This window comes from Accipiter gentilis, chromosome 25 (assembly GCF_929443795.1).
Source record: "Accipiter gentilis chromosome 25, bAccGen1.1, whole genome shotgun sequence".
NCBI lineage: Eukaryota > Metazoa > Chordata > Aves > Accipitriformes > Accipitridae > Astur > Astur gentilis.
The window spans coordinates 3,547,083-3,561,892 of record NC_064904.1 but is presented as its reverse complement, the minus strand read 5'-3'; the positions used below and the strand labels follow the sequence as shown (position 1 = coordinate 3,561,892).

General features: G+C 38.0%; 1 protein-coding gene and 1 long non-coding RNA gene across 5 annotated transcripts in view; both read left to right on the top strand.

The window, feature by feature from the left end:
• The window catches only part of LOC126050575 (uncharacterized), a 186,952-nt gene extending 173,358 nt beyond the window's left edge, over positions 1 to 13,594 (top strand). Inside the window, exon 2 of the long non-coding RNA XR_007509592.1 lies at positions 12,308 to 13,594. This is a non-coding gene — a long non-coding RNA (uncharacterized LOC126050575). The remainder of the gene's footprint in view (positions 1 to 12,307) is intronic.
• The window catches only part of EML5 (EMAP like 5), a 119,580-nt gene extending 105,986 nt beyond the window's left edge, over positions 1 to 13,594 (top strand). For 3 of the 4 annotated variants that reach the window (XM_049828595.1, XM_049828592.1, XM_049828596.1), the window contains 7 exons: positions 99 to 287; positions 488 to 660; positions 1,932 to 2,094; positions 3,016 to 3,119; positions 4,803 to 4,956; positions 5,743 to 5,843; positions 6,169 to 13,594. In XM_049828595.1, coding sequence (XP_049684552.1) covers positions 99 to 287; positions 488 to 660; positions 1,932 to 2,094; positions 3,016 to 3,119; positions 4,803 to 4,956; positions 5,743 to 5,843; positions 6,169 to 6,205 — 921 coding nt within the window. In that variant the 3' untranslated portion in view covers positions 6,206 to 13,594. The remainder of the gene's footprint in view (positions 1 to 98; positions 288 to 487; positions 661 to 1,931; positions 2,095 to 3,015; positions 3,120 to 4,802; positions 4,957 to 5,742; positions 5,844 to 6,168) is intronic. The other variant, XM_049828593.1, reaches the window with a different exon arrangement.
• Positions 13,595 to 14,810: the final 1,216 nt, after the last annotated feature.

Sequence of the window (14,810 nt, the reverse complement as noted above, 5' to 3'; positions counted from 1 at the left end):
TCTTGACAGAACTATAGCTTTGGATTGTATATTTATTACTGTTCATCACAAGTAGTTTATGTATTATATCAGAGATAGTTCTTTCACTGTTGTTCAAGGGGAAGATTCTCGTTGGGACAAGAAATGCCGAAATAATTGAAGTTGGAGAGAAAAATGCTGCATGCAACATTCTAATTAATGGCCATATGGATGGACCAATCTGGGGCCTAGCAACGCATCCTTCCAGAGATTTTTTCCTTTCTGCTGCAGAAGATGGCACAGTAAGACTCTGGGATATTGCTGAAAAGGTAGGTTTTGGGGAATAGTTGTTGTTTAGGAAAAAAAAAAAAAAAAAAATCCTAGACTTGTGGTGGTGAGGACTTGAAACTTGGTTTTTAATGTATTCTGAGAATAATCTATCTGTTAGTGGCAAACTGTTAGCATAAGGTACTTTTGAAATATGAACAAATAGAAATATTTACTCTTCTGGGTTTTTATTTCTTCACAGAAGATGCTGAACAAAGTCAGCTTAGGACATGCAGCTCGTACTGTTTGTTACAGCCCAGAAGGTGATATGGTAGCTATTGGCATGAAAAATGGAGAATTTATTATCTTGCTTGTGACCTCTCTAAAAATTTGGGGGAAAAAAAGGGACAGAAGATCAGCGATTCAGGATATCAGGTCAGAAAATATAATGCTTTTGTCTATTGTAGTATTCTAGAAATCTGTATTATTTTGATTTTTAAAAATAGAATTTTATGTTCTGAGGAGCATTGCAATGATACTTCAGAGAGCTGGAATCAATGAGTGAATTGTGGAGCTTGTGTGATTACTCCGATACCAAGAATAGAAAGGAAGAAGGAGGTACATGAAGATAAGAGATAGCGATCAGTCAAAAACCAGGCAGTACCATAGGGCGAGTGTCAGATGATATTGCCAAGGATTAGTTAAAATGAAGGGCAAATGGGGAAGTAAGTGGACAATAGGAAGAGACCATCCTAATCGGGGGGGGGGGGGGGGGGGGGGGCATCTGAGAAGGTGTGAAAAAGAGCAAGGTGAGATGATGTGTAGGAGGTAAAATGAAATCTTAAGTTTACAGACTGGATTGTGAGACAAGGAAACGCCTGCCTGTCAGTTTGCTCATTGTTGTGTTTTGTTAGAAAGGAGTTAGCAGAAGTAAAATTTTGCTTCTGTTCCCTGAGTGGAGGACAAGACTGTTCCTTCTGTGAGATAAATTGAGAAATTGCTTCTGGAGAGCAAAGTAGGATGAGTGGGAGAAATATCAGCAAACAGGGACCTTGCTGCAGGAAGGCAGGAGAACCCTGCCTAGGGATTAGAGGGTTGCTGGAATCAGAAAGCTGTCCAAAGGTATGTCTCGGAGATAATAGAAATGAAGAAACTTCCCTAGTAACACAAAAGGGACTGTGAGGAATTTGTTCAACTCAGGAGGCTACTGAGTTTCAAGACTAGAAAGGAAAATTGGAGGAAAGAAACCACTGTGCAAAAAGATACATTGGGTAGATGAAAGGTTTGATTTCACATCTTTTTATTCAGTACATTTCATCTAGAAGGTCTGGCTTTTCTTTATTTACAGCATTTCATTTTTCTAGTTTGTAGCCTTGTAAGTATAGCGTTAAAGTCATCAGGGGCATGTCACAAAGTTGTTAGACCGTTAAGATGGTAATGAGATCAGATAATGAAAAGAGTTATTCCGGATATGTTCCCAGTTCACTTATATGTGACAGCTGTACCAAAATTATTGCCACCTTCTACATATATGTTCCCTGAAAATTCTGTTTCAAAAGTTATTTTGCTTAGCAGATGAAATACTCTGCCTCCCTCTTCGGTTCTGGATAGCAGATACTTGAAATGCAAATTTACCCTTGCTTCGCAAATATTAGAATCTGTTGCAAGTGCCAACCTGTGTTCATAAAACCCTTTTGTCTGTTCAGGTTTAGCCCAGATTCTCGTTATTTAGCAGTCGGTTCCAGTGAGAATGCAGTGGATTTTTACGATCTGACTTTGGGTCCCACATTAAATCGAGTCAGCTATTGCAAAGATATCCCAAGTTTTGTGATCCAGATGGACTTCTCTGCAGATAGCTGTTATCTCCAGGTATCAGTCATTAATTGCTCAAGATACTGAATGAAAAACATACTCATGATAGATACTCTGCAAGTATTCTGCTTTGACAACTGCTAAGTTTTGTAATGAAATGTTGGAATAGTAGGTTACTGTCACTAGACTGTTACTTTGTTGTAGTGATAAGTGGATGATGAAAATAGTTATCCTGGATATTAAATACAAGAATAAGCATAGAAACAAGAAACAGATTTCAAATCACTTTAATGTGTCTCCCTGCCTTTTTACCTCTGTAATGCTGATGGGCTATCTTAGAAGAGGGTTGAGTACAGTCTGTCATTCTGTAAGCCCCAGGGACCTGTGAATTCTTCATATCCCTGACTACAGTAGTAGCATTACGCGTCGTTTCAGTGCTAGCCGTCGTGGAGCAGCACCAAAATCATGGTGTTACAACTCCCTGCCACAGGGCTCAAGGCATTTCTTAAAATAAAAATCAAAATAAAGCAGGCATACTTTGCTTTCTATATTTTGCTCACATCTGAGAGGAGGATTAAGCTTTTTCCTCTATCAAATCAACATCTACAGGCTGAGAGGAATACCTTTGTTTCAGTTTTAAAGATACGAGTTTATTTTGCCTTATTTATTGATACACAAACACTTATGCTAGTACACACAGTATATACAAAGAATTAATGTGTGCAGAATGTGAGATGTTTCAATTATTTTTTTTATTAATCAGACATTTTAAAATTTAAGATTTCTTACACTTTCTCACTGTTGCTTTATGCTTGTATAGAATTTTGAGAATCTTCAACTCATTGAGCAAGTTTTATTAATAGCTAAGTTACAGAATAAAAGATAACTACACAAAAATGCTTTTCAAAGCTTTAGAGTTGTATTTTCATCTTTTCAAACAAGTTCATGTATTCTAAGTTCTCTGTGGTCATCTCAAAGGTCTCTACTGGGTCTTACAAGAGGCAAGTCTATGAAGTGCCTTCAGGAAAACAGCTTGTGGACCAGGCTGTGATTGACAGAATAACGTGGGCTACTTGGACAAGGTAAATGATTCACACATTTACACCTGTTAAAACACTTGTAACTTCCAGGAGAAGCACCTGCTGTTTAAAAGTGGATTTCATACCTTCAGTCAGATATTTTCTTTTAACACACACATCTCCTCTGGCAACGGATCAGGTGAGTACAGTACAGCAAAAGACGGTGCATAGCAGATTCCCTCAGTAGAACATGAGGTGTTTGACCAGTGAGGACATCCAGCAAAAGCTGATCTCTCTAATGTGTGCCTTTCTATTTGCTGTGCGTCTCTAGTTTCCTTTGATATATCTCTAGCTGCCTCAGTAGTTTTTCATTGCACTGTGCAAATTACCTGCAATACTGCACTATTTACTTCAAAATAGCAATTTGGGGGTAAGACTACAGAGAAAATTAAAACATATCAAACCATGAAAAGACAACACAAGACTGTGATAATTCAAGTTTTATTTCCAGTATTACACTAATGGTATCTGTGTATTAAAGTTGCTATTAATATTTGCATATTAAAAGGTACACAAAAGTACTTTTAAATACCTTAAAGTTATTATATTTCATTCAAAATAGACTTGGAAATTATGTGAAGAATGATACCATATTTTATTTTTATTTCACATTTAAATGATTTATTTAATATTCTATGCAAATCTGATTTCCTGTGCCTTATTTCAGGCTCCTTTGCCTGCTTTCAATTATTGCCCTCTGATTAGCACCCTGAGACAAAAATTGAGAATAAATGCTTGAAAATTTTCCACACATGAACCACTTTAAACAATAATAATCCTGACTATTTGCAGCAAGACATGGCTAAAACTAGAACCTTTTCAGAGGGCTCTGAAAGACTCATTTTGCTTGCTTTCTGTTTTCTGTTTGGGTAATCCATTTTTGTCACCTCTTTGATACAAAACCAAGAAACCTGTGTTTTCTGGCCCAATTCAGTACATCTGAAGTAAGTCATTCCTTTTTGAATGTGGTGTACTGTGCTCTGATTTGGAGGGCAAGTATCACAGAAAAATTTCCAAATCATTCACCTATTAACAAATAGGTGTTTCTGTGCATTCTTGGAAGTATGCAAATACATTATAAGAAGAGCTGAATAGAAAGTAACTTTTCACAAGGCTTTGCAAAGGAAATTTTCTATAAGTGTCTGGTTTGGAATCTTAAGATAATTATGTTTCCTGTTTAAGACCATTTTTCTCTCTCTTTCTGATTATAATGATCTTCACTGGACTTAAGGAAACTTTTCATCTGATTAATATGAAAATGTTACAGAATCAACAAACCATAGTTATAATGAGAACACACAAAATTTTATTTTCCAAAAGCTGAAACTTACTCATCTAGTGCTTATGTTGTGACATTCTATTTTTAATTGTCCTTTCTGTATTCACTTCTTTGACAAATGCCTCACTGGACAATATTAATACTATTGATTTTTACCTCTGCTTCTTAGTGTTGTCATGGGCCACGTTATTTTGGGAATTATATTACTGATTCAGTTTCAGAAGCAATTATGGAATGATACAAAAATTACTTACAGAGTAAAACCTGTATGAGATGTGTATGTGTAAGAACAAATGTAAAAATTACATTTTTATAAAACCAGTTACAGTATGAGAGCTGCTTACTATTTTCTTATGCTATTTATTTTGCTGTAGTTTTCAAAAGAATCTCTTGCTCTTCTGTTTCAGTGTTCTAGGGGATGAAGTAATTGGAATCTGGTCCAGGCATGCTGAAAAAGCCGATGTAAATTGTGCCTGTGTCTCTCACTCGGGAATCAATCTTGTAACAGGCGATGATTTTGGCATGGTCAAACTGTTTGACTTCCCATGTCCTGAAAAATTTGTAAGAACTTGTTCTTGCATTGTTACAACAAGTACTGTTGGTATTATAGTCTTGTATTGTTTCTGTAGAAGACGTATGATGGAAATATTTCCTCCTCTAAATTTGTAGCTTTTTAATGCATCTATGTAACTTTAGCTCTATAGTCTCATAAGCATGCTTCACCTCAAAGTTTTTTCTACCATTTTGTCTAATAGCTGTTCCTATAAGCTCTTGTAGGTGTCAATATTGTCTGCCAGTCTGCATTAGCATAGTGCCTTCATACTGAAAATCTCAAAGCCCTTAGTTTTATTTATCCATGTCTCAAATCTCCATTTGACAGATGAGGAAGGCAGCTGGTAATTTTAGTCCCATCTGCGTATTTCCATGGATGAAGAGTTTACAGATTTTTCGCTAACACTAGCACAGTTAACTTTCAGGATTTGGGACTGCACAGTGTAAACTGCTTAAACACAACAAAAATATAATTTTTTTCAGTGTTAGGAATTTTACACAAAATTTACAGGTTAATCATGTGACAAGATATGTTTCATTTTATTGTGTTAGCTTGAGCATTGTTCCCAATATGCAGGTGCTATCTCATTTGGTGACAATTTAATCCACATCACAGCTCAATAGTAGTTCTCCTTCAGGAGATCTTTCACGTTTGAAAACCTATGTAACATTCTGAATTATATAAATACGTGATGCAAGAAAAAGGTAGATAAAAACACACATGCCTTGTTTGATTTAGGGGACAGAGTATTTAGACTCTTTCATTTTATTGTTGGGTTTTTGGGTTTTTTTCAGGCAAAACACAAACGATATTTAGGTCACTCTGCCCACTTAACTAATATTCGATTTACAAGTGGAGACAGATACGTGGTCAGTGCTGGAGGGGATGACTGCAGGTATGTATCCTTTCCATTATTGTCAAAAAGTACACAGCAGTGGACATGGACAGTCCGAAACAGTATAAAGCTCAAGTTCAGAGTCTTCATCTTTTTATTTGTGTGCTTGCTTTTCTGTTTGTATATAAAGAAATGGATATTTGCAACAAAAGTAGCCCAGATGTTAATATCAACAGTTAAGATTTAATAAATTAAAATATGTTTACATCTGTATTAAGAGTATCATACTTTTAACTGAAATTTTTCTTTTGACTGTATTAGCCATTTCTTTTAACAACATTGTAGTCTTTTGTATCTCATATTTAATATGTTTTTGATAACACAGCTTATTTGTTTGGAAATGTGTGCATATGCCTCATTGAGAGAGACATGGGAGACTTGCAAAGAGGACACTGCATGAAGTAGGCATGAAATACCCAGGATTGCAATGTGACATTCTACTGTGCCCTGCATGCATAAGAAATGGTGCTGATCCAAGACACAGAGCAATCTGTCTCTGAAAGACAAGTATCTAGAGTCTGTCAGAAGGATGGACTGTCACAAATATGCTGAGGCCATTAGATTTGCTTCAGTATCGGATAATCCGGGTTTGTATTTCACTCACTGCCAGATGTTGAAAATGAAATACATGGATAAAAGGAAAAAGTGAATTGTTAATCAATGTACAGTTCCACAGTAAGATCCTGGGGTTTTAATCAAGAGATGTTATTTCTGACCTAGTGCGGTACATTGATCTATTTTCAGCATGAATGTTTCTCCTATAAGTTTTGGGGTCTGAATAGCATCGGAAAAAAAAGAATATTCTGTATTTTATTACTGAAAGAAACCATATATTAACTCTTAAATATATATAGTATTTTAATAAATGTTTAATTATTATAATGGAAATGATATTTCTATGAATGGTCAAAAGGAAACATCATCTCATGAAGCAGAAAATAAGAGAGCTGATTCCTTAGGACTTAGAAATATTTCTGTATTTAGAGGCCTGGATCACAGTCATGTCTGGTGAAAGCCATTGGATATGCATGATCTTCATGGCTAATTTAGTGTTTTTGTTGCACTTAAACATTAAATTAGTTCTGTGAGCAAAAATAGATTTGCTCACTTTGCGAGTGCCTTGCCCACAACCTAAAAGTCTAACTCCAATTTTTGCCTTGTGAATAAAAGTATTCTCAGTGGAAGAGAGATTATTGCTGTGTTACTTGACTGGGCTGTTAGCCTCCCTGCTGGAAATGTGGACTAGGGTGAGGATTTTATAGTCTTCATAATTGATAAAGCTTGGGATGTCACCAGTTGCAAAAATAGAATTTCATAGCAATATGGATTGATTTTATTTTCTCAGCATCATAGGGGGGATTCAGAGAGAATATAAACTTTCCAAACATTATATTTTGTACATTTGAACTTTTTAACAGAGTTGGGACTAGCTGGGAGAGGTCTCTGCTCAGATTTCTCTCCCAGTTGTAAAAAATATCCAATCATACACTTCTTTAAATGGACCTGCTGTCACCTCTAGCATAAGTGCATTTATTCTATCCTGCAACATAACTGAGAGACTAAGTTGAAAAAACATTTCAGTGTTAATGAAAACCTGAACAAAGCTGTTTTGGGTACAAGTGAGGAAGATTTAATCAGCTGTTTGTCTAGATCATGTCATAGAGATGCATTACAGACTGAACCTGATTTTTAATCAGTGCAGTTAATTTTCATGCAACATAGAAGGGAACAGAAGTCACTAATAATCAGCATTACTCTCATAATGACATTCTGCTATGAATGTCATGTGCTCTTTTTCTCTGTGTAAGCCAGCATTGCTTTAACAATGGCATTTGTTTAGGTTAGTCAGTAGACTTTGATATTAGGTAGTAGGCAGCAACCTCTTGCATTCTCTTACACCAGATAAAAGTAAAAAAGAAATAAACCTCATCTCTTTTTGTAAGCATCTTGCATGCATGGTGGTTATAGCGGGAATGGGAGGGCTTGCATATAGAAGAGAAGGGGAAGAAAAGTTAATGAGCCAGACTTCCGTGCTCTCCTAGGTCCACAAATGCTTGTTTTGTGCTATACAAAGCTAGTTACCCAATGGTCTTAGAGAATATATTTTGTATATCGAGCTATAACAATGTTTATTTTACAGAGGTTGATGAACTAAACAATTATCGGGTTTCTCGGCATGATGGTTCTTAGCAAAGTCTTGCCAGTCATGCAGCTGCTCTTTCTAGTGGAGCAAAAACTCTGTAGATTTGGTCATGAGTGTACAGGGAGATCTTGCTCCTAACGTTTTTGACTTTAGGGGAATTGCATATGAGAATTGAGATTAGACCTGATCTGTCTCATAACCTTGTTGCCTGCCTGCCTGCCTGTTTTATATGAAAATTAGTATCTGGCATTTAAATCTTACCTATGCCAGAGAAGTCAGTTGCAGTGTCCTATTCTATAGCTGCGATTCTCTCCCTTATTAAACACATCTGTGCAGGACTTTTTGACTTGAAGTAAGATTTATCCTGCCTCTATTTTAAAGTTGCCTTTCATCAGTTCAAGTTGGATGGCTGTTAAGAGCTCCCTCATAGTCTGTCCTACTCAGACTGCCAGATCAAAGTCCCAATTTTTCTGCCTCTGAGTTTTCCCTTCAAAATCCTAGGCTCAGGGTCTCCCAGCCTCATGATCTTCCGTAGGCCTTCACCCAATGAAAGAGGTATGTGGACTGTCAAGGGGTTTGTTCCTCAGATCTCCGTCACTGGTCATGTCCTCTTCTCCTCCTTCTCCCCCCTCCCTTCATTAACGCTGTGCCTCTCCACTGATAATTTGTCCATTGGTGCTTTTGTCCTGAGGAATCTCAAATGCCATGCCAGCGCTGAAGTACCAGCAAGAAGCTGACGAGCAAATTGCAGCAGGGCTGCCCGCGGTGGTGCTAGGCTGATAGCTGAAGTGTGGAAGTCTGAGCCTCCAGATCTCCCTGCTTCTTCACTCTCTTCCAAACCTCACCACTACTGTAAAGGGCTGGGATGGGAGCTGGAGGCTGAGGAGCTCTTTAAAAACAAAACTGCCAGCCTTGTTCCTCCTATTGCAGCCAGTATCGGTAGCTACTGTTTTTCCTGGCAAACTGCTCAGTGGTTGGCCAGGTAAAATGAGGTCAGCCAGCTGGGAACGTTCATGAATGTTGAGGAGAGGAGTGAGTAGAGCCTCAGTTGCAGCTTTCTTCCCGAGGACAATTTGGAGCACGTTTTGTAGGACAAGCTGGGATTCTCTGCTGAAGAGAACAGCTGGCTGTAAGCATGGTTAAAGATGGCAGCTTTGTGGGTTTTTTGGTCTTTTTGTCTGTGATGGTGCTTGTTACGGTGCCTCATTTGCTGTTTACATTAAATGCTACTCTAGTAACTTGCTAATTGTTGCCACGCGTGCTTGAAGCACGTGTATACAGGAATGGGCTCCCTGTTTCAGTAGGCAGTGGGAGCTCGTGACTGATTGCTCAGCAGAAAAGTCAGAGGATGAAATAACCCCATAGGATAGGTCAGGGAAGAAGCTGGAATGCGGAGGGACTAGTGCCAGCCTTTTGTTTGGAAGCATTAGAGAGAAGAAACGTGGGCAGGAAGGCTCTGTCTGAAGCTGGAGAAAGCCTTTTCTGTGATTATACAGCACCAGGGAAGGGGAGGCAAAAGTTTTTTGTGTAATTTAATCACTTATAATGGATGATTTCGTTCTCTAGCTTAATTGTCTTTCTAACTCTTTTTCTGGCTACAGCCAACATACATCTTTGGGATCTTTAAAGTCAGCAATATTTTTTGTAATAAAAGAAATAAACTAGAGAACTGATTCAATAACAGCAAAATGACATTTCACTTAAAAAAAATAAATGTGCCCTTGAAAGCTGTTTAAGTGTGCTTAGAAAAAAAGAGGAGAGAAGGAAAATCCAGCTCCTGGGAGCAAACAAAAATTATAAATAAACATATTTAGAACTGAAAATTGCTATAGTGCAGGAACTGAGGAACACAGTTGAGATTAAGTCAGGGAGAACAAATCCGCCAATTATTGAATCATTTAGACTTGAAATTTTAATTTTTTTTATTCTTAAGGAGGCAGTCATTGTATACGACTTTCTGATTTTGATAGGGAAGGCAAGAGATGGTATAAAAGTAAAGATAAACCATTTCAGGAAATTAAGGCTACTTTATCACTTGTTGACAGCCAAAGGAAAGCATGCATTCAGAGTAACTTCTGACTTGGCTCAATATCAGGGTTTCAGTATTAGCAAGGGTCATTTCAGAGTAAGTCTGAACTTCATACAAGTCGCGTTAGTGCTGACCTGCAATTGTACCATCAGAAAGCAGACACATTGGAGACAAGTTATCTCCTGGATCTAGAAACTAGATCAAAATAAAGGACTTCAATACCAAGAGCAGGACTTTGATAGCATTCAGGAGTGAGTGAGTTTAAAACCGTGATCCACTTCTCTCAGCTGCTGCCTAAACCCCGCTATTTGACTTGCAGGTTTGCCAAGGCAAACAGTGCCCTTCTTTCAACAAGCCCTGAGTGTCTGCCTGCGCAGCACCTCACCTGCTTTCTGGATTGCACCCAACAGTGCTCAAGGCAGGATTTTACTCTAGGCCTATGCACTGGAGTCCCTTATTGGACTTGCTGTGCATGGTATAGTGGTGTGACAAGCAAAGGATCTTGGTTTCAAATACAATTCTTACATGGACAAGGTGACATGTTTCCCTATTTCATTATCAGTGTCACAGATTTGACAAGCCTTAAAGATATTTTTTTTTTTCCTAATTCTATTAGCATAAATTATAGATAAATGTCATCAGTGTTTTAGACAAAGTGAATCATCCTGTAGACTCTACAGAAAGGGAAGTAAGATTGCAAGTCACAAAGTAAATTACCACATCAGTGATTTTAACATCACTAGCTGTACTGCATTTGCTTACTCTTTTGTTCTCCTGGTTTTGTTTTGCTTCCTTGCAATCTGCTCTGTTTTGCTAAAGTTTATAGCACCATTCGGTTTTTGCTCATGTGGATAGATATGCGAGCTTGCCAAAGCCTGCTATGCGTTCTTTATACCAATCACTGTGGTGTGGTTACACCAAGCCTGTTTCTTTGGTTGTCTCCAGATTCAGCAGAGATTCTGCTCTTCAATTAGCTTTGACTTCAGACCTAGACTCTGCATATCTCATTTCAGAAAAAAAAAAAAAAAAGAATAGTTTTAGGTGTATAATACACATAAAAGCCACAATAGCTTTCCTTGCCAAAATCATTCATAAGTAACTAAAAATTATTAGGTGGGTTTGGTGGGGGGGTTTCTCTGGTCTACTTGATGCTAGAACAGGTAACCACTCGACATCCCCTTCTCAGATTACCAACAGCATACCAGTCATAACCTTGATCTGGGTTTTTTTGTTGACTGCTAAACCAGCAATCCAACCAATTCACTTTTTCTTTGGGAAAAGAAAAAGGAGGAAAAAAAAAGGCATGGAACATGTGTTCTCTTTTTCCCCCTAGTGTAAAACAAAGTAACAACAAGAAAGTGTAAGGTCTGAGCATGGTGACGATAGCCAGTTCTCGTAATTTCCACTTCTTTTTGAAATTATGGAACATAACAAACAGTAACAGGAAACCACTAAATATAAACCCAGAGAAAAGGAGAAAGAAAGGAGAACAGGAAGGAATGCTCATAAATGGGCAAAGGCAGGACCAAAGAACCAACATGGGGGGTGTGGGTGAGGAGTCGTATCACTTTCTGGTAAACATCTTGTTTCAAATCGGAAGTATTCTGTGTCTGGTTGCGGAGTTTAAGGACTGGAGAGCAGTAGAGCTCTCAGGGAAAGGCTGCAGGCAACTTCGTTCGCTGTGGTTTTGGGAAGATGCAGCTGCTCCCATTCATTGCTCTTTCCACTCCCATACCTACTATATAGTGCAGCAGCTAACACAGACTAACCACTGTTCTAGTGTATGCACGTTGGTAACAAAGAAATACTGTAAATATAAAAATGCTATGTAGTACTGAGAGCTCAGGTAAAAGTTTAAGGGTGTATTTTAAAATGCTTCTTACCTTTCCCACATAAACCAAACATGGATTGTTTTAATAGGCCTCTTCTGATTTATCCGTATTTTAGTTTCCTGTGCAACTGGGCTTAAATGTGTTCTTTAAACAAAAAAATACTAAACCAAAGAAATACTACACTTCAGAAAACTCTTCAGAACCAAGCTGTATCAACTACTGCCTCTTTAGTTTCTTTCCTATGGAAACATGAATCACTAGTCCTTGGTTCTGTTCCCAGACATGCACAGCATTCTTCCCTGTGAGGGTGGTGAGGCACTGGCACAGGTTGCCCAGAGAGGCTGTGGCTGCCCCATCCCTGGCAGTGTTCAAGGCCAGGCTGGATGGGGCTCTGAGCAACCTGGTCTGGTGGAAGGTGTCCCTGCCCATGGCAGGGGGGTGGAACTGGATGGTCTTTAAGGTCCCTTCCAGCCCAAACCATTCTACGGTTCTGTGATTTAAGATGACATGCATTAAAGCTACGGCCTGTATTTGTTCCATTTATCTCGTGGTGTGATGGAGACAGGTGTCTGCAGAGGGAAATTCAGATGATAGGTGAGCTGAATTTTCCTTCGGCGGTTCCTTGCCTGAGGCCTCCAAATATAGGTATAAGTACGTCAGGGAAGGTGAATGTAATCTAGGCCTATGAATACATATGAGTTGAAATAAATTAGTAAAGTTCTTCATTTTATCCCATAATAAACCATTACAAAATAAGAAAATAATTGTCTTAAGGTAAACTTTATGTAAAAAAAAAAAAAAAAAAGCAGACTCATTACAGATGCCGCTTAGACAACTGAACTGGACTTTTACCTGTAGCAACGCTTTGCAAGACATGTAAAATCTGTGCACAAATAGCTGGGCTGATGCTTCTCCACCTTCTAGAGGACAGTTGAGTTTGGGACAATGAAAGGTAGTACATTCCTGTCGCTCAGTGTGTCTGGATTTCTCTTCAAAAAGCCAAAATAAGAGTTTCCTGAGTTTCTGTTGCTTGTTGTGGAATAACTTCAAGACCTTAGAATGTGATTTTGCTCTTAGTAGTACATATCTTGCTCAGTTTGGGCACAGATGTCATGTGAGAGCTTATTTAAAAACAACAACAACAACAAAAAAAAAACCAAACCAAACCCAACAAAGCTCAAACTTTTGGTTCTTAAAGATATTCCCCAAATTATTGTCACGTTTGTTCCAGTGATGTAAAGATGTGTCTGATTCACACCATTCGACATTCTTAAAGGAAAGCGGGTTGTACCCACTTAACTATTAAGTAAGTGGCCCCAACATAACAGGTGTTTTAAACTAGAGGATTAATGTCATTCATGCTTCAGTTTTTCATAAGATTAATTCTTCCGCAGGGGACAAATGCTGCTATCCCATCATTGTATGTAACTGCAGCTTTCAGAAAGTTGGTGCCATCTTCAGCTGGTCTCAGTGGGGCTGGGGCTGGAGACAAGTGCTCAAGGAAAAAAAATGAGTAGATTATTGAAGCAAGTATTGCACTGGTGGGTTCTGAAGAAGGGAGTTAGCAGGCGTATTTTAGTTTCAGTCCTCTGCAAGATTATAAGCGTTTTGAGGGGAAGAAAAAAAAAAAGTTTTTCGTGTAAAATCCTGCAATTATTCATTCATTAGCTTTGCCACTACTCTTCTTTTTTCTTTTTTTTTCTTTCCCACAAGAGCCCTTAACCCAACTCCCCCCCTCCCAACCCCCAAATAAATTATTTTTTCAAATGTAGCGGCTCTGAGAGGTCAGCCAACTTTAGCCACAGCTTTACTGTTACTATAGTGATTTACAATACAAAGCATTATGTTGCTGAAAATTAATTTTCTATTAACTTAGTTGCAAATTCTTGAGATTGGGGCTGGGGGGGGGGGGTTCCATGCCCAGAAGATAAAAAATAGTTCAATACCTTTTTCTGGCACATTACTTAAAACCTGAGTAAGTGATATTCAGCTATGGCGCTGTAAGTGGTAGTTCTATAACTCCATGATTTTTTTCAAACACCACTCACAGCCGGGACATGCTCTATACTGTATTCTTTGAGAATTTATTAAATATAGTTTCTAAAGAAACTCCAAGCATGAACACAGGCACAAATTGCATGGAAAAAAATAGAGTTTTCTGTACTTTTGTGAAACGTTGGTGCTGTTGGGTAGTACTTTCCACATTTCTGGTCTATTTTTCTTTTACTTCCTACTTATCATTGTGTTGTGGTTTTAGGTGAAAAATAGTTCCTTTTTTTTTTTTAAAAAAAAAAAAGCAGTATCTGGTAATTATAAGCTTCGTTTATGCTTTTTAGTTCAGTTACAGGTATACAGCATATTATATTAAGTAATGGGGAGAAGCTGCGTTACTAATTTGTGAAGAAAGTTAATGCATTTTTAATGTAAAAATCTCATGTAAGAATACACTCGAGACCACAATGATCTTAAATCTTAAACTAATGTAACAATCTAAGTAAATGCATTAGAACCATTCCCTTTAAAAATCCATACATTTTTAGCTTTGTGGCTTGGTTTATTCACTTTTTTTTTTAGCAGAGAAAAAGCAGCAGCTTGCCTTATGCTAAACACTGTACAGTAGGCTATAAACCATTAAAGCTGTTGAAATTCAGCAATGGAGGTAGTATTAGTTTGTTGCTGCCCTTACAATTTACTATGTCCTCATCTCACACTGAAAAGCAAAATAGCTTCATCGTGGCAGTTACTTCTGAAAGGGACGGCTAATGAAGGCATTGGAAAATTCTATAGAAAAATAATGTAATTTGCAGTCTTTCATCTGGGAATCCATTTCAGCATTACTCCGTACAATGCACGAGCCCATCTTCTGCTCCTCCACTCCCCTGTCAGGTCACCTTAGGAAAATATTTTACTCTAGTCCTTTAAGCTTAAAATCCAGTTGTCTGTTCAGATTTGTTGTGTTTCAT